The sequence below is a fragment of the Staurois parvus genome, unplaced genomic scaffold (genome assembly GCF_062004578.1).
Source record: "Staurois parvus isolate SC_StPar_1 unplaced genomic scaffold, SC_StPar_1.0 ptg000390l, whole genome shotgun sequence".
Taxonomy (NCBI): domain Eukaryota; kingdom Metazoa; phylum Chordata; class Amphibia; order Anura; family Ranidae; genus Staurois; species Staurois parvus.
The window spans coordinates 8,208,668-8,227,836 of record NW_028318186.1 but is presented as its reverse complement, the minus strand read 5'-3'; the positions used below and the strand labels follow the sequence as shown (position 1 = coordinate 8,227,836).

Sequence of the window (19,169 nt, the reverse complement as noted above, 5' to 3'; positions counted from 1 at the left end):
TCCCCTGTCAGCTCCCGCACACTGCTTTGTATGGCTGTGCATAGCACAGTCATACAAAGCAGTGTGCTTACAGTGGAAAGCACACACACACACAGCACACAGTAAAACGGCACACAGTTAATCCTTTGATCAGCCCACATGTTAACCCCTTCCTGCCCAGTGCCATTAGTATAGTGTCGGTGCTTTTTATTAGCACTGATCTCTGTATTGTTGTCACTGGGGATATCAGTGACACTAAGTCAGTTCACTCCAGTGTCAGAATGCGTGCCGCAGTCCTGCTATATGTTGCTGATCGCCACCATTACTAGTAAAAAAAAAAAAAATCAGTATATATTCTGCCATTTGTAGATGCTATAACTTTCACGTAAACCAATTAATTTACACGTATTGGGATTTTTTTTTTTAGCAAAGACGTAGCAGAATACATTTTGGCCTAAATTTATGATGAAACTTTATTTTATTTTTTTTATTTTTTATTTTTTTATTGGACATGTTTAATAGCAAAAAGTCAAAAATAGGGTTGTCTCTCAAAATTGTCAGGTTTTTTGTTTATAGTGCAAAAAATTCCACCAAAAGAAAGCTCTATTTGTGGGAAAAACAGGACGCAAATTTTATTTGGGTGCAGTGTTGCATGACCGTGCAATTGTCAGTTAAAGTAAAGCAGTGCTGTATCGCAAAATGGCCTGGTGGGGGGGGGGGTAAATCCTCTGGAGGGCAAGTGGGTAAAGTGCAATGCCCCCTTTGAGCAGACTCTCATGAATAAAGGAAATAGAAACCCCTACATTTCTCCAATTATTTGTTTAGTTTTCCCATTTGACGGTTATCCAAAAAATGCTTGTTGTCTGTTGGGATTTGGTCTTTGGGTATCCTAAGTGAAAGCCCAAAACCAAGAAACCTCTTTAATTTAGTTTTGGATAGAATGGAGATGGGTTTAAACGTCCATCAAGTTCTGTCTGCATCTGAAATTATTTTTTAAGAGATGGAGGTAGGAAGTGTTGGATCTACATTGATATCACAGTCAACATATAATCTGTATTAAGGTATATTTCAATGTGCTGTGGTGGGAGCTTAGAGACTTGAAGACTCCTCAAATGGTGAACTCCCAAGAGGTTAAAAAAAAAAAAAGGCCTTGCAATCAGCTGATGGAATCTGCTCTAAATACTGAGAATTTAATGATAAATTGCCAGCAATTTTAAGCCTTGATTGAAGGGGGCCTACTAGAACCCACAACATATGTTTATTTTTCCTTTTTATAGTAATGACTGCATAAACTCTTTGTGGACTCTCAACAATTGGAGCTATAATGCAGAGGTTTTTTTTTTCCTGTCTGATTTTAAATACTAAAAATACAAAAACTGATTATTTAAATATGACCACACAATACTCAAACACACCCTCTTTTTAATGATACTATTCGTGAAGCAGGGGTGGGCTGACAGGCATCTTAAATGCATTTAAGAGGACTCATTGCAAATGCGTTGCAGTTCTTGTAGCACACGTGCATTGGTGTGAATGGATTTCTATAGTTTGCCTTTATAACAACTTTGCCTTTCCCAGACAAAAGGAAAAAAACTACCCCAAAATAACCTGCAACAGAAGTTTATTAAAGAGGAACTTCACCGTCAAGGGCATGTTGCCTACCATCCACCCCTCCTCTCCTCCGCTGCAGAAATTGGGGCTTTTTCTCAGTCATTATTTATTTTTTGTGGTAAAAAGACCTGGCCTGCCCCCTTGTGCACATCATTCATCTATGCAAATGACGCGCACTTTGCCCACATTGCGTCCTGGAATATGTATGTCTCACATCCCAGGAGGCATAGTCCTTCATTGAGAAAAGAAAAGGGGGGCAGGTACAGGTGCCATGTCATCGATGAAGTCGTTTGCTTAACCCCGGAGAAGCCGACAACTTACCAATGACAAAAGAAGATGGTGGCGTGGGACCAAGGAGAGTGCAGAGAAGAAGGGAATCTCAGCAGGACAATACTGGATCCGCTGGGCAGGTGAGTACCTTCAATGTGCAAGACCTGCAACCAGTTAAGTGGGGGTTAAAAAAAAGGGGGGGGTTATGGAGCCTATAGTTCCACTTTAATGCAAGACAAGCCATGGATAATACAATTTTCTTTCCTTCCAGCACAGGTGGAAAGTAAGAAAATTGATCGATTCCCCCATCAACACAGTCAGTGCTGATGGGGGGAATCACTCCCGCAGCTCTATTTTGTTCTGCCAGAAGAGAGCCTTCCCTGCTGGTAGAACACGATGATCACTGCTAGCGGCTAAAGCCACCGGCAGTGATAACATGCCAACAAATCCGACAAGCTGGTTGTACTGAAGTCAATCATTTTATTGACTTCAGTACAATCAGCCTGCCCATAGATGGAATCTTGGCCAGTCCCTGCTGAAGCTGCCAAGATTTAATCCATCTATGGCCAGCTTAACACTTCTGGAAGTGTCAAATGTGAAGACTTTGGGAGGTCATAGCTCTGCAAGAGTGGAACATGTTAGCATTAACCACATGCTGCCCAGCCACTGTAGAAATACGATGGCAGGGCGGCACGGCTGGGCAAAACCACAATTTAAAACGTGTGTTTGCAAAACAGGCAGGGGGCGTGCCACCGCCCTACCTGTCCCGCCGATCATGGCCGCGGATGTCAGTCGCCGGGTCACAGTCTTTACCGGCTGTGTCCAGCCGATTATAATCTAATAATAATATAATCTAATAAGCTAATTAGCGGCAATCACTGACAGAGAGCAGGGCTGTAGTAGCTCTGCTTTCTGTCAGTTCCCTGTCAGCTCCTGACATGCTGAGCCAGAGAGAAGAGTTTATCTCTCCCGATCAGTGTGTCACCCCCCCCCGTGCAGTACACACCCCCGCCCCCTAGTAAAACACTCCCCTCACACAGTTAACCCTTTCAGTAAATAAAAAAAGTTAACCCCTTCCTCCCTAGTGCCATTAGTACAGTGTCAGTGGGTTTTTTTTTGCACTGATCACTGTATTGGTGTCACTGGGGATGTCAGTGACCCCAAGTCAGTTCCCCCCCAGTGTCAGAATGTCCGCCGCAGTCCCGCCATAAGTTGCTGATCACCGCCATAAGTCGCTGATCGCCGCCATTATTAGTATAAAAAAAATTAAAAATCCCACTATCTTTACCGCCATTTGTAAACGCTATAACTTTCACGTAAACCAATTAATTTACACGTATTGGGTTTTGTTTTAGCAAAGACATGTCGCAGAATGCATTTTGGCCGTAATTTATGATGAAATTTGATTTTTACATTTTTTTTTACTGGACATGTTTTATAGCAAAAAGTCCAAAATATTGTTTTTTTTTTCTCAAAATTGTCAGCCTTTTTTTTTTTATAGCGCAAAAAATAAAAACCACACAGGCGATCAAATACCACTGAATGAAAGCTCTATTTGTGTGAAAAAAGGACATAAATTTCATTTATGTACCGTATTGCATGACCGCGCAATTGTCCGTTAAACTAGCGCAGCTCTGTATAGCAAAAAAATGGCGTAAATTGCAGTATTTATACCATAGTTTGTAGACGCTATAACTTTCACACAAAGCAATCAATATACACTTATTTGGATTTTTTTTACCAAAAGCATGTAGCAGAATACATTTTGGCCTAAATTTATAACTAACTTTGAGTTTACTATATATTTTTTATAGCTGAAAGTAAAAAATATTGTTTTTCTTCAAAATTTATGGTCTTTTTTTGTTTATAGCGTGAAAAATAAAAAGCGCACAGGTGATCAAGTAGCACCAAAAGAAAGCTCTATTTGTGTGAAAAAAAGGACGTAAATTTCGTTTGGGTGCAGCATTGCATGACCGCGCGATTATCAGTTGAATTAGTGCAGCACCAAGTAGCAAAAAGGAGCCTGGTCATTAAAGGGGGTAAATCCTCAGGAGGGCAAGTGGTTAATCATTTTGCAGGCTGCTTTTTGGGCTTTCTTTTTGTAGCTACAGACTGGCTTTAAAATTAACTCACTAAACTACAGCATATAAATGTGAACCAGCCACATAAGAAAGAGTGGGATTTCTACTCGAAAGGTCAGTTTTCCTGCAGTAAGATTTATGTGTAAGTCAGTGTTTTTCAAACTTTTTTCAGGCAAGGCACCCTTTAAAATTATACACAAGGGAGGCACCCCATTCTAAAATGGAGAAAAATAAACTAATGGTTTTACATAATGCAGCAACAACGACACATGTAGGGCACCCAACATTAGAGACGATTTATTCCTCCAAAGCAGATATACCTTTGCACACCGGTACTGACTAGTGTTCCGATGTTTTTCTTCCCTTTCAGTTTCTCTTCCTCGCTCTGAAAATGTGACAATGGAGGGGAAAACAAGAATGCTGCGCTGGTGCCCAATATCTTTCATATCAAATAATATCTATTGATAACCTGATTGGTTGATAGGACCCTGGCAGCTAGAAAGTTGTAATGGTACACAATACAAACCTGTAGCTTTGCGTAACTAAGAGGCAGTCTTGATCCACCCATGGGCTTGTATACAATTTTTGGGCAAATTTTAGGAATTTTGCCAAGGCACCCCTGAAGAAACCTGAAGGCATGGACACTCAGGTTGAAAAAGACTGGTTCAAGTAGACACTGAAAATGTTCCGCAAAAGAAAAAAAACATGCGAAAATCTTGTTTTTTGCAGAATATGTAAACTTGCTACTCATACCATGGGTCCTAATGTCTGTCCTATAAGTTGGGGTGTCAGAATCTTAACAAAGCCAAATCAGGATTAGAGTAAATCATAAAGGTTGTAGAAAGGCACCTTTCTTTTTGGCAGGATTTTGAAGGTTTCAAAGTGACTATGCTCTCACAAAAGTAGAGATGGGATGCTTACCTTCCCCGCTGCCCATGCAGCCAGAACATCACTGTTCAGTAGAAATCTTTATGTAAAGTCTTCAGAGAAACAGACACTTCTGGGAGTGTCAATCTCTTGGGTCTCCCGCAACTCTCAGTGGTTCCTCCTCAACTTTATCTTGAGTGGAGGCAAGGAGGAGGAGGAAATCAAGAGAGGTGCTTTATTTATGTAGATTGAAAAAGAAAAAAAAAAAACGTTTCTCACGGCACTACTCACCCACTTCACTCTCTAGCTCTGCCTTTTGAGTCCTTCCTGGTTATCCAGTGCTGGCCTATCCCTGGGTTGAATGACATCCAGCATCATTCAACATGCTCTGTATACCCAGGCTTCTAATGTCTGGGCTCACAGAATGCTGCATAGAACGACGTGATCACCATTGTGTCCACCAGTGAGGACTGCCAGTGTAGGAGAAAGGGGGGCGCTCCCTGCTCAGGAAGGAATTTTTTTCCCTGCTGCAGCAAATTGGTCCATGCTTTATGTAACTATGTTCGCTGTGCAGGTATGTATGCTGAACATTTAAAAAAAAATGTGAAACAACAAGTAAAAGGAAAAGGGCACATTGTGACCCCAGTCCACAGCAAAGATGAAGATAATCCAGGAACTGCACGTCTTTACATTTTTGCCACTAATCTTTCACTGTGTTTGCTTGTCTTGAAAATTGTTATGCACCTGTGTCGGAACGTGTGATAAAGTGGAAGGAAAGGTAACATTTTTTAGCTGATTTTTGATCCTACCTGTTTAAAGCCCGAATGGATAATGATCACTGTATTTGCATATATTTCCAGTGGACCATTGCACTTGCAATGTTATCATAAACTTGATTGTGTCATAGAGGAGAGGCGGTAGATGTTGTTCTTGTTTGTTACCCTGACAATCTTTTAGTATTTAGGGAAATGTTTTGTTAAATGGTCTACACTAATGTGGCTTAGCTTGGTTAATGTTTGGCTCTTTTCATGGCACTGTAACCTGTTAGGGCCCATATACACCTGTCTCTTACATTGTGTGGTTAAGATGAGCTTCAATGCAATGCATGTTAGTGCATTGCATTGAAGCACGTCTTAATGCAATGCATGTCAATGGGCCATGCACATCGGTGCATTATAATAACGTTTATTTTCAAGGGCACCTCGATCCACTAATGTAACACACCTCTGATGCCCTTGCATTGCAGTGCACCACAATGTACAGCAATGTACTACTGTATTTTGTTGTGCAATTTATTGGAAAAATGTTTCATGTCTATACAGACCATAAATCACGTTAATGCAGCACAACGGTGTGAAGGAGTAAATGGGCCCTTAAAGCTCTAGAACAGCTACTGTATGTATGATGGACTTGGCTGAACTGGAGTGGTGTCTTCTAAAATATAATCTTAAAATATTTTGCATATACATTTTGTATCTTTTTTTCTTATCTTTTAAGTGTTTGTTTTGGCTTACGCCATGTACTTTGTCCATTTCAGGTTTTCCCTTGGCGATGCTCGACGTCCTTTGTATGAGACGGCCATACTGGTAGAAGATATAGTTCACACTCAGCTCGTCAACCTGGTAAAATCAGAATCTCATTACAGTGTTAAAGAATAAGTTCACCTTTAGTAACATGTTACAGTCATATTCAGGGTGCAACGTTACGATCGGACCAGCCCCTGCACTCCTCCGATTCCCATCGTGCAGCCAGTGAGGGATCTGCTCCTCCCCTCTAGCAGTCACAATTTAAAAAAAAAAAAACTATATTCACAGTATTCTGTGAATGGGAAAACTACAAGTTCTGACAGCCTTTGCAGCTATCGGTGTGTAGTTTTTAATGAACTGCCACGGTGCTCCACAGCACCATGGTATTTCATTGAGCCTTCCCATCAGTAAGTATCTGTTTGCCTCTATGGGATGTACAAGCAAGCAGATATACTGACAGGTCAGGGGGAGACCTGCTTGGTACCAGTGATCTACAGATAGCTGGTGCAATGCTTTAGAGGCTCCACTAACAAAAATAATAAATGCACATTTTTGTACCTGCAAAATAATGTGCATTTAATATTTTTTTGTTAAAAGGTGAATTTATCCTTAAAAGTTAGATGTTTCACACAGCCTAAGTGGCATTACAACTGTTTTGTTTTTTCTTAAATAGTAGTAAATGACAAGTCTAGGGAATAAATGAATTGCTTTAGCCACTATTTCTATTATGTTTCAGTATCTATCAATTATTCATTCTCAGCAACACAATATTAGGTTTGTCAAAGATTAACCTCCACTTTCCCTTGTTTAACCCCTGCCCAGTGGCTCTTTTTAAAGGTGTTAATGTCGGGTGGTGGGCTACCCGATTATGTGACCACTGAGATTGGCTGTCACTCCGGTCACATAATTGGGTGCTTTTGATCGTCAACACAAACTGGAAGCGATTCATAGCTCGGTCACTGTGCTTGAAGCACAAAGTTTTATTAACAACAGAGATGTGTATACTGTATGTTTTATAGATCCATAAACAGGGGTGACATTATGTGCAAATCTTGACGTTTTGTATAAAAGTCATGCTTGGCTCCACCAATTCAGCTTCTTGAGCCTGTCCATTGTTTACCATCACATTAACCACTTGCGTTCCAGAAGGTTTTACTCCCTTCATGACCAGGGCATTTTTTTACTATTCCGTACTGCACTACTTTAACTGCACTGTCATGCAACACTGTACCTGTATGCATTTTGTATAGTTTGTCACACAAATAGAGCTTTCTTTTGGTGTATTTGATCACCACTGGGTTTTTTATTTTTTATTATATAAGCAATAAAAGACCAACAATTTAAAAAAAAAATATTTTCTGTTTTAAAACATATGGTCCCAAGCGGTACCCCAAAGACAGGAAATCAATCCTGAATACACAATTCGCCCCTCAAAAACTATTCAACCAATCAAAATGGGTGAATATGTTCTAAAACTGTTTAAAACTAAGGTATCTGAAGAAGACATACAATCACACAATGAAGTTGAATGAGATGCAGATCATTGTTAACTTGTATGAGGTATTCTTCACTGTTAAAGTGGTAATGTTGTGGAACTCGCTTCCATAGTTGGTGGTATCAACAGAGAGTGTAGATAGCTTCAGAAAGCTGTTAGGCCTCAAGCACACTAGACTTAGCTGCGTTCAGGTGCTCATTCATTTCATTGGCCAGAATAATAACTTATTCTGGCCATTGAAATGAATGATCACTCATGCAGTAAATGTGCCTAGCGTTCAGGTGCCTGTAGACACATTTATATGCATTTTAGGTGCATTGGGTGTCTTTTCTGCCCAAACATTTCCTCTCCTGAATGCAATTTTGGTGCATTCAGATTTCTGCCTCTAAGCACCCCTGCCTCTGAACTCTTGTAAAATCCTGTGTTCCTGAACACATAGACTAACGGGTGTGTTTAGGGGCAACAACGCCCATCAAATTCCTGTAAACATTGACAGCTGCAGTGCGCATGAGCCCTTAGATGTGTTTCTCAGCTAATACAATATACAGAGATATGGAGATTTGTAGTGACATGCGCGTGCATAGGTATAACTGTGTATGATGGAGCCCCTTAGCAGAACTATTAAGGGCCCATGTCACTCTGATCATCAAGGGCAATTTTACATAGTTAGGCAAATTATGTGCATTTAGTAAAGAATACAGGCCTTTTTTTTAAAGCAATCTACTTAACTGGCCAGAACCAGCTCTTGAAGGAGTCTATTCCACATTTTCGCAGCTTTTAATGTAAAGAAGTCTTTCCGTATTTGGAGATTAAATCTCTTTTTCGTCCAGACATAAAGAGTGCCTCCTTGTCCTCTGTGATGAATTTATGGTGAATAACTCTACACAGAGTGCCCTATATGGAGCACTTATGTATTTATACATGTTGATTAGTCCCCCCCCCCCCCTTATCTCCTCTTCTCAAGAGAGAGTAAATTCAGTTCCTCTAATCTTTCCTCATAGCTGATCTCCTCCATGCCTCTTATCAGTTTGGTTGCCCTTCTCCGCACTTTCTCCAGTTCCCCGATTATCCTTTTTGTGAATTGGTGCCAAAAACTGTACTGCATATTCCAGATGAGGTCTTACTAATGATTTGTACCGGGGTAATATGATATCTCTCTCTGGAGTCTATACCTCTTTTAATATAAGAGAGGATTTTGCTCCCTTTAGAAACCGCAGCTTGGCATTGCATGCCATTATTAAGCTTGTGATCTACCAGAACCCCCAGATCCTACTCCACCATTGATTCCCCCAGTTGTACCCCCCATAGTATGTATGATGTATGCATATTCTTAGCCCCCAAGTGCAGAACCTTACATTTATCAACATTAAACCTCATTTGCCACATAGTTGCCCAATTACACAGAGCATTGAGGTCGGCTTGTAAATTGGAGACATCCTGTAAAGACGTTATTCCACTGCACAGCTTGGTGTCATCTGCAAAGACTGAAATGGGATTTATAATCCCAGACCCGATATTGTTTATAAATATATTAAAAAGTAAGGGTCCCAACACTGAACCTTGGGGTACACCACTGATGACCCTAGACCATTCAGAGTATGAATCATTAACCACTACTCTCTGAATACGATCTTTTAGCCAGTTTTCTATTCATTTATAAAGTGATTTTTCCAAGCCTGTAGACTTTACCTTTTGAATAAACTGTGTGTGGGGAACTGTGTCAAATGATTTTGCAAAATCCAAGTATACTATGCCCACAGCCACTCTAAGGTCTTGCTTACCTTCTTATAAAAAAAAAACAAAAAAAAAAACATTTGTCTGACAGCTTCAGCCTTCCATGAATCCATGCTGTCTGTTGCCTAAAATGTTTTTTTTCAGCAAGAACGCATCTATGTGGTCTTTAATTAAACTCTCCAGTATCTTCCCAGCTATAGAAGTGAAACTAACAGGTCTATAATTGCTTGGTAAAGACGTTGACCCTTTTTTAAATATTACACCACATTGGCCTTACGCCAGTCCAGTGGTACTATGCCAGCCATGAAAGAGTACATAAACATGAGAAACAATGGCTTTGAAATCACAGAGCTCAATTCTTTTAGGACGCATGGGTGTATGCCATCCAGTCCAGGTGCTTTTTTCACCTTTATTCTGTCTAAATATTTCTGGACCATATCAATTTTGAGCCATTGTGGCTCATTTGGGGCTGTGTCAGTATCATGCCCATTATGGACATGAGCTCCCCTATGCTCCTACAGAGCTGAAGAAGGTACTTAATAAATGTACCTTCTCTTTGTCCCCAATTTCTGTATTGATACGTACTAAAGGTCCTTTCCTTTTCTGGAAGTCCCCTGCCAGCACTGTACACTCCACCATTCTTTGGGTGTTTCCTTAGCAAGCAGGGTGCTAAGAAGGCACCTGTGCACTCCCGAGCCAGGCTTTGTTCCTCTGTAGACACACACAGCGCTGGTAAGCCACGCCCCATTTCCTCCTCTCAGGAGTTTGGCTGACAGCAGCATGGTCCTATGGCCCAACTGCCTTTAGTGTCTCCTGTGAAAGCAGGAAGTGAGAGGAATGGTGCTAAAGCTGAGACAAAGCTGAAGTGGTGACAGGAGTCACGTAAGTGTTTAGGGATGGGGGTGGGTAGGACAAGTAGGGGGTGGGTTAACTTAATGTAGAGAATGCATTAAAGTAAAAAAAACAATCAGACTTTCGAGCCACTTTACATGCTATCGCTATCTGCGTAAATCACTTTGCAGCCAGATGAATCTAGGCTGCCTGTTCTTCTAAGTTCTTTAACAGTTGCCTGATCTGCATTGTCTACTTTTACACACTTGCGGTGAAGTATTTTATGTTGAATTAATACATTCTGTATAGCTGCATGCATTGCTAAAGCATTTTATTTGATAGAAAGAATTATTCATTAATTCCATTTCCTTCCATCGTCATAGTTGGGGGCAGGTGATCGCGCACCGCAGGGCAGATAACTTATCGCTGTCGGCGGTGGCTGGAACTCACTGTTTTCCTATGAAGACATGCAGAGCATCCTGTAGGCTGGTGTTTATGTACTATGCAGATTGAATAAATAAAATATCAGACGTTTTCTTAACCTATAACCTGCTAAGCCTGTGCAGGGAAGTAAAAGACGTTTCTCATGGAGGATTTCTTGTTTGGTGTGACATCTTCTAACCCCAAAGGAGAAGTAGGCAAGAGAACGGGATCGGAGGGAGAAGAGACGGGACAGAAGGCAGACAAATTGCTTTTCTAACCTACTGCCTGAGGCTCTAGACAGCGCTTTGGTGTAGAGGAAGTGAAAGTGCTTTTAATAACTCATTGTTTTGACCTTTGATTGGAACAAGAGGAAACTCTTAAATTAAATATGCGTGTGCTGTGCTTTTGCTACAAATGGCCAGGAGAGAAACGGCCACGTCTAGTCTTATAAGAAAACCATCAGTATTGATTTTCATGCCTTGTTTACAGGGCTCCTTTGTTTACTGAGTACTCTGTATAATTGGTCAAAAATTTCTTAGTGTTTTTGGAGACCATGTATGAAGGTTCAGCACTGGTTTTTCTCATCTTTTTTTTCTTTCTATTTTGCCTGGTGGTCTGTTAATAAAGAGATACAGTATTGTTTGCAATAAGCTATAGCATGGCTTACTAGGTAACTGGTGCGTTGCTTTAAAGGGAATGTATAGTGGTTGTTCCTATTCTCATTACAGGTATTTTTAGCATTAACGGTTTTAAGCAAGCACTTTCACATACTGTACATTGACATCAATCCCTGTCTTCAAGAAGCTTACAATCTAAGGTCCCTATTTCACATGCATACATACACATACTAGGGTCGGTTTAGACAGGAGCTGATTGACCTACCAGAATGTATTTACAATGCAAAACATGAGGGAATCGAGGGCCCTGCTCTTTCGAGCTTACAATCTAGGAGGGAGGGGATGGTGGCACAGGAGGGGATAGCTGTGGGGGATGGGGTGGTAGGAAGAGTGGAGGAGGTTGGCAAGTTAACAGGGGGTGGGGTAGGATTCCCTGAAGAGGTGGGTTTTCAGGGTGCGCCTAAAGGAGAGGAGAGTAGGTGATAATCTTATGGGTTTGGGCAGGGAGTTCCAGAGGATGGGTGACACCCTGGAGAAGTCCTGGAGGCGGGCATGGGAGGAGGAGACCAGGGAACTAGAGAGAAGGAGGTCTTGTGAGGAGCGGAGTGTGCGTGCTGGGCGGTACTTGGATATTAGGTCGGTGATGTAATTTGGGGCAGTATGGTGGATGGCTTTGTACGTCAGTGTTAGGATTTTGAATTTGATCCGTTGCGCAATCGGAAGCCAGTGGAGGGATTGGCAGAGGGGGGTGGCGGAAATGGAGCAGTTGGAAAGGTGAATGAGTCTGGACGCCGTATTCAGGATCGACTGAAGCGGGGATAGCCAGCGGCGAGGCAGGCCAGTAAGGAGGGAGTTACAGTAATCGAGTCGGGATATGATGAGGGAGTGGATGAGCTGTTTAGTGGTTTCTGGGGTTAGGAACGTGCGTATTTTGGCGATGTTGCGGAGGTGGAGTCTGCACGAGCTTGTTAAAGATTGGACTTGGGGCTGGAAGGATAGGTTGGAGTCCAGAATGACACTCAGTACTCTGGCCTGCGGGGCGGGTTTGATGGTGGCGTTGTTGGATGTGATGGAGAAGTCAATGGGGGGTGGTGTCCGGGCTGGGGGGAAGACAAGAAACTTGGTTTTGGAGAGGTTCAGTTTAAGGAAGTGGAGCGACATCCAGTCTGATATGTCGCTCAGTAGGTGTGTGATTCGGGCAGAGACTGAGGTGGTGAGGTGGGGGGTTGATAGATAGATTTGTGTGTCGTCGGCATATAGGTGATAGTTGAAGCCGTGAGAGTGTATGAGTTGGCCAAGGGAGGAGGTGTAGATGGAGAAGAGAAGGGGCCCGAGGACGGAGCCTTGAGGGACCTCAACAGAGAGGGGGAGTGAGGGGGAGGTGGTAGCATTATAGGTAACGCTGAAAGAGCGTTGTGACAGGTAGGATGAGAGCCAGGAGAGAGCAGAATCTCTGAGGCCAAGGGAGTGTAGTTTTTTGAGGAGGAGGGTGTGGTCGACTGTGTCGAAGGCCGCAGAGAGGTCAAGGAGTAGGAGCACTGAATAGTGGCCATTAGCTTTGGCGGTTAGCAGGTCGTTGGAGAGTTTATGTAAAGCAGTTTCAGTGGAGTGTAGGGGACGGAAGCCGGACTGTAGGGGATCAAGGAGGTTGTTAACATAGTCAGTGAATTTATGTTGCCAGATTGTGCTCTTGTCCAGAAAAGAATTTCTAAAGGATGTCTGCACCCAAACTGTACCTTTATCCTTGCCTTTCCAAGTTTCTAGGGTGATGAAGTGATGGTTAGGTGGCCCAAGGTAAAGAGAAATGACTCACTAGTATTATGTTTTCTGTGTACATTATAATTAATTGCTTTTAAATGATGAAAATAGATGCAAAACCAATGGATTTCCTCATCAATCTGATGCTCTGCCACTGCAGGTTGTATACGGTGTACTTAGTCATCTACACAATATGGACAAAAGATTGTGAATGCTTGACCACCTTTGCAAGAATAACATCCTCCATTCTTCTAGGGAGGTCTTTCTACACGATTTTGGAATGTACAATTGGATATTTTGGTCTATTAACCATTAGACCAATAAACTATTTTGTGAGATCAGGTACTGATGTTAGACAAGAAGACCTGGCTTGTAATTGGTGCTCCAATTCATCTCAGAGGTGTTCAGTAAGATTGAGGTAAAGGCTAAGTGCAGACTCCTAGAATTCCTCTGCACCCAACTCGTCAAACCATGCCTTTATTTAGTTGGCTTTTTAACTGAGGGCAGAGTCAAACTGGGAGAGAAAAGGGCTGTCTCCAAACTATTGCCACCAGGTTGAAAATTCACAATTGTATAAAATGTCTTTCCATCATGTAGCATTTACAGTATCCTTCATTGGAAACACCTGAACCTAAAGAGTATGTTGAGACAAAATAAACAAAAGCCTATGTGGTACATCTCTGCAATGCATACACTTTTCCCCATGTTTTATTCCTGTGACCCAGTGTTTCTCAACCTTTTGTTCAGTTATGGCAGCTTATGAGGGCTCCCACCTTAAAAAATTATGCACAATCTTAGTGCACACCTGTCTAAGGCCTCATTCCCACGGGCGTACATGAGTGTTCACCTGTGCGAGGGATGCATAAGTGTTCCATACATCTGCGTGCAGGCAGTCTTTTTCATGTCAGTCAGACTGTGTCCCTGCAGCCGCTGCTCCCAATTTTTGAGTGCATGTCCCAGAATTCCCATTGTCTGAGTTTGAGCACATGCACCCGTACCTCCACCCACACTTATATCAAATTGGAAGCAGCGTCCATAGAGCTTCTTCATCCCAATTAACATGAATAGGACAGCCTGCATGCAGATGAATGATTCAGTAATGGCAGGGCAGTCAATGAACAGTATGTATTGGCAGGGCAGTCATTGAGCAGCATGTAGCAGCAGGGCAGTCATTGAGAAGCATGTAGCAGCAGGGCAGTCATTGAGAAGCATGTAGCAGCAGGGCAGTCATTGAGCAGCATGTAGCAGCAGGGCAGTCATTGAGCAGCATGTAGCAGCAGGGCAGTCATTGAGCAGCATGTAGCAGCAGGGCAGTCATTGAGCAGCATGTAGCAGCAGGGCAGTCATTGAGCAGCATGTAGCAGCAGGGCAGTCAGTGAGCAGCATGTAGCAGCAGGGCAGTCAGTGAGCAGCATGTAGCAGCAGGGCAGTCAGTGAGCAGCATGTAGCAGCAGGGCAGTCATTGAGCAGCATGTAGAAGCAGGGCAGTCATTGAGCAGCATGTAGCAGCAGGGCAGTCATTGAGCAGCATGTAACAGCATGGCAGTCATTGAGCAGCATGTAGCTGCAGGGCAGTCATTGAGCAGCAAGTAGCTGCAGGGCAGTCATTGAGCAGCAAGTAGCTGCAGGGCAGTCAGCAGTATGTAACAGCAAGGCACTCATTGAGCAGTATGAAGCTGCATGGCATTCAGCAGTATGTAACAGCAGGGCAGCCACTGAGCAGTATGTAGCAGCAGGGCAGTCATTGAGCAGACAGACAGAATTCCTGCCCCATGTAGTTTCTCCCTATCAGCCACTTACCATGGGGCTGGAGATGGAAGAATTTCAGGTTTGCTATCTCTTTTTCTCATTTTCAGCTGCTGCATCCTGTGGAAGGAGGGAAGCAGGTGGCCACACCTCTGGTCCTGCCCACCACTTTGGCTGACCAAGGTGAAGCTGCTTAGCGGCAGGAAAATCCTGCCCCATGATGCTCTGTAGGGGCACAAGGGAGGGGAAATCAAGCTTTCTGTATTCCAGGGAGAGAATCACAAAGAGCTGCCTGCCTCTGACCCGTACCTCCCTATTGGCAGCTGTGGAGGCAGGTGAGGGGAACTTAAGGATAGTAGGCAGGTGTCCAACATGTTCCTTAGCAACCAATGACATAATTGAATGGTAAGACATGGGATGGCAGTCCTGCACAAGGGCAGAACTTATATTAAAGTTATTAAAGTCTCAGGCTCCTGCAGACTCTCAGCATAGCTGTCTGCTCATACCTTGTATGGGCAGTCAGTTACCTGAGAGCAGGAAGAATCAGCAAACCGCTAGAGCACTCACCAGTGCCCTCGTAGTGGCAACCATGGTGGCTAACGGTACTTCTAAACATTCATTGACAGGAAACAGTGAATGAATGATGCAGCCAAGTGGGCAGAGCCCCACATAGCCACGTTATTTTCAAATTGTGACAGTGCATGCGGGGAGAAGATCCCCCCCACCCACTGTCACAGGGAAGGGAAGTAGAGGCTGCATGTGCTGGAACATGTTACACCCTAACAATGGGTGGAACATGTAACATGTTCCAAAAGTGAACTTATCCTTTTAACTCCCAGTTACATATTTACTAAAAGCAGAGGTTCTGTGGAATAAAGTAGTAGCAGTAGCAATTGTTTATGTGACACGACATTTACGATTATGGTTTATCAAATACATACTGTATTTTAAGGAAAAAATACATTAACATGAGTTTTAGCACACACAAACACAATATAAAACTGGGGTTGTTTTGAGTAAATAGCTACCAAACATGTCAAGCCTTAAGGTGGTTGAGAAAGCTGGAGGTTTTTTACCTTCGTGCATTCTATGTATGGTAAAAACCTTCTGTGTGCAGCAGCGCCCCCAGCCCCCTTAATACTTACCTGAGCCCCATCGTGATCCACCGATATGAATAACAGCCCCGCCTGTCTCCTCATTGGATGAGACCGCAAGCGGGAGCCATTGGCTCCCGGTGCTGTCAATCTCAGACCATCAGCCAATGAGGAGAGAGAGGGTGGGGCCAAGCCATGGCTCCGTGTATGAATGGATACAAGAAGCAGCATGTGCCCCCATAGCAAGCTACTTGTTGTGGGGGCACCCAACAGATAGGAGGAGCCAGGAGAGCCTGAGGGGGACCCAAGAAGAGCAGGATCCAGGCTGCTCTGTGCAAAAACACTGCAAACAGGAGGTAAGTATAGACATGTTTTTTATTTTACAAAAAAAAAATTAACCTTTAGAATCGCTTTAAAATTGCATGTACCTACGAAATGCTTAAAAGCTTTGGTACCCAAAATATTCCATTAACAATGCTTTAAAAGCCTTTCCAGGTTATCAATTTCAATCTAGCCATGAATTATGGCCCTAGAATTATTGCTCTCATTCCAACATTTACGGTGACACCTTTTTTACTTTTTTTTTTTTTTATTGAACTTAAGACGTAGACAAGCAAAAGATTATCATCAGAAATTAGGCCATAGCTCTATTCAACGTACTTACAATTTAGGGCAAGAGTTTTTTTCCCTTTTGGGATAACGGCAATGTAAATTAATAAAAGCTGACCATTGTAAGAACTCCTGTTAGTGGTAAATGGTTTGTCTTTGCTTAACTGCCAATTTTGCTGGACACCTTTGTCTGTTAAAGGATAAGTTTACCTTTAATAACATGTTACATGTTACACCTGTATTCAGGGTGTAACATATTACTAAAGCAGCAGCCCCACATCCCCTCTGATCCCCCATTGTGACAGCAGGTGGGGGATCCTTACCCGCATGCTGTCACAATTTAAAAACAGGACGACTGTCCAGGGCTCTGCACACACAGCCACGTCATTTATTCAGAGCTATCAGTGAATGAATGAACTACAAACCCCATCTGCCATGGTGGCATATGGCTTGTAGTTCCTAATTAACTGCAAGGATGCTGGTGAGCACTCTTGTATTTCATTCATTCTTACTGCTCTTTAGTACCTTTTTGCCCATTTGGGAGATATGGGCAGACAGCTGTACTGAGAGTCTGCAGGAGCCTGACATTGCACTCTTGAATGAGATTGCACTCGCGATCTTATAACTGAATTGTAGAGCAAAAGTTCCCTTTAACCACTTTCCCTTCTGAGGATTTACCCCCTTTCTCACCAGGCCATTTTTCTGCGTTACGGCGATGCATTACTTTGACAATTGCGTGGTCATGCAACGCTGCACCTAAATGAAATTTTACGTCCTTTTTTTCCCATGAATTAAGCTTTCTTTTGGTGGTATTTGATTTTTTATTTAAATTTTTTGCGCTATAAAAAAACCCCGTCAATTTTGAGAAAAAAACAATATTTTTTACTTTTTGCTATTAAACATGTCCAATAAAAAAAAATTAAATTAAATTTCGTCATAAATTTAGCCCAAAATGTATTCTGCTACATGTCTTTGCTTAAAAAAAATCCCAATATGTGTAATTTAATTGGTTTACATGAAAGTTATAGTGTTTACAAATGGCGGTATAGATATTAGAATTTTTATTTTTACTAGTAATGACGGTGATCAGCAACTTATTGTGGGACTGCGGTGGGCATTGTGACACTGAGGGGACTTCTAACTTGGTGACACTGACGTCCTCAGTGACAATGATACATTGATCAGTGCTAAAAAAAAAAGCACTGACATTGTACTAATGGCACTGGGCAGGAAGGGTTTAACATGAGGGGCGATCAAAGGATTAACTGTGTGCTGTTTTACATAGTGCTGTGTCTGTGCTTCACTGTAAGCCATGCAAAGCAGTGTGCAGGAGCTGACAGGGAGGAGAACTGTTTTGTTTACAAATTGTTCTCCTCTCTGTTGGAGATGCTCAGCAATCACCAAGCGCCGGCGAGTAATCACTGGCCCGGGACCCGGTGATTGACACCCGCGGCCATCTATGGCGGCACAGGTAGGGCATGCACACGAGCCCCCTACCCAGAAATGCAAAATCACGTGTATATATGTGATTTTGTGCACCCATGCCGCCCTGTAGCAGTATATGAATTATGACTGTAACAAAAACATACAGAAAAAAACATCTCATTCAAGAGATAGTGAGTATCATAAAGATAATCCCATACTTAACAAAATAAAGAAACAATGTGTCCAACACCAATGTCTGTGGTTCAAATAAAAAATATTATGTAAAATAAACACAGTCGGGAAGTAGGAGCCTCCACACTAGATCTTCCACCAATCAAAGAAGAGGCCAGCTTCCACCAGAAACCGTGGGATGCCGCTGGATCACAAACAAATCTCTCCCTCAGTTCCTTTCACTCCAAAATGATATCTTTAAGACGTAGGTAAACTCCCATTGCTGGTTGCCAAGGGATCTCTCAGGAACAACCTCCAGGTCCAGCATTGGCTCAAGACGGGGAGGTAACAGCTGTCAGTTTAGATCCAGACTATTAAAATGTCATAAAACCCACAACAGTAAAATCAGTCTGTATATGCAGTAAAGCATGCTTATTATGCTCCCTGTGGAACCTAAGGGGTTAATCTTCTGCATTGTGTAAAAAGGAAGTTTGATCCTGTCCGATCCTGTCTTTTCTGATCCTCCCCTTCTTCCACAGTCCCCAATCCATCTGCTGATAGAACAGAGCCTTAGGGGCAAGCTGCACATGCTCTGTTTGGTGCTGATTGTTAGAGGTTTTTTTTTTCTTGGGAGAGTGCATGTGATCAGCACAGGGCCAATCAGCACTGTCCAGACTGAGGGTCAGGGGTCATGCAGCCTCATAGGACAATCAGAGGAGAATGAAAACTCCTCATACAAGCTTTAACCAGTGCTCTGCTGTACATTGATAGAAGTCACAAGTCTGCTATATACTGCTGATGAGAAAAGGTATTTAGCAGTTTATATTTACTAAAATATTTGCATTTCCATGTTGTGTGTACTGTGGAAAATCGGATATAGTGAATGCAGGGTCCTGGGTTTAGTAACACTTTAACACCATTGAACCTCTGTT

At 42.6% G+C, this 19,169-nt stretch overlaps 1 protein-coding gene across 3 annotated transcripts in view; it reads left to right on the top strand.

Annotated features, from left to right (window-relative positions):
- SUPT3H (SPT3 homolog, SAGA and STAGA complex component) overlaps positions 1-19,169 on the top strand; it is a 692,202-nt gene that overhangs the window by 334,410 nt on the left and 338,623 nt on the right. For all 3 annotated transcript variants that reach the window (XM_089686064.1, XM_089686066.1, XM_089686065.1), the window contains one exon: positions 6,346-6,430. In XM_089686064.1, coding sequence (XP_089542190.1) covers positions 6,346-6,430 — 85 coding nt within the window. The remainder of the gene's footprint in view (positions 1-6,345; positions 6,431-19,169) is intronic.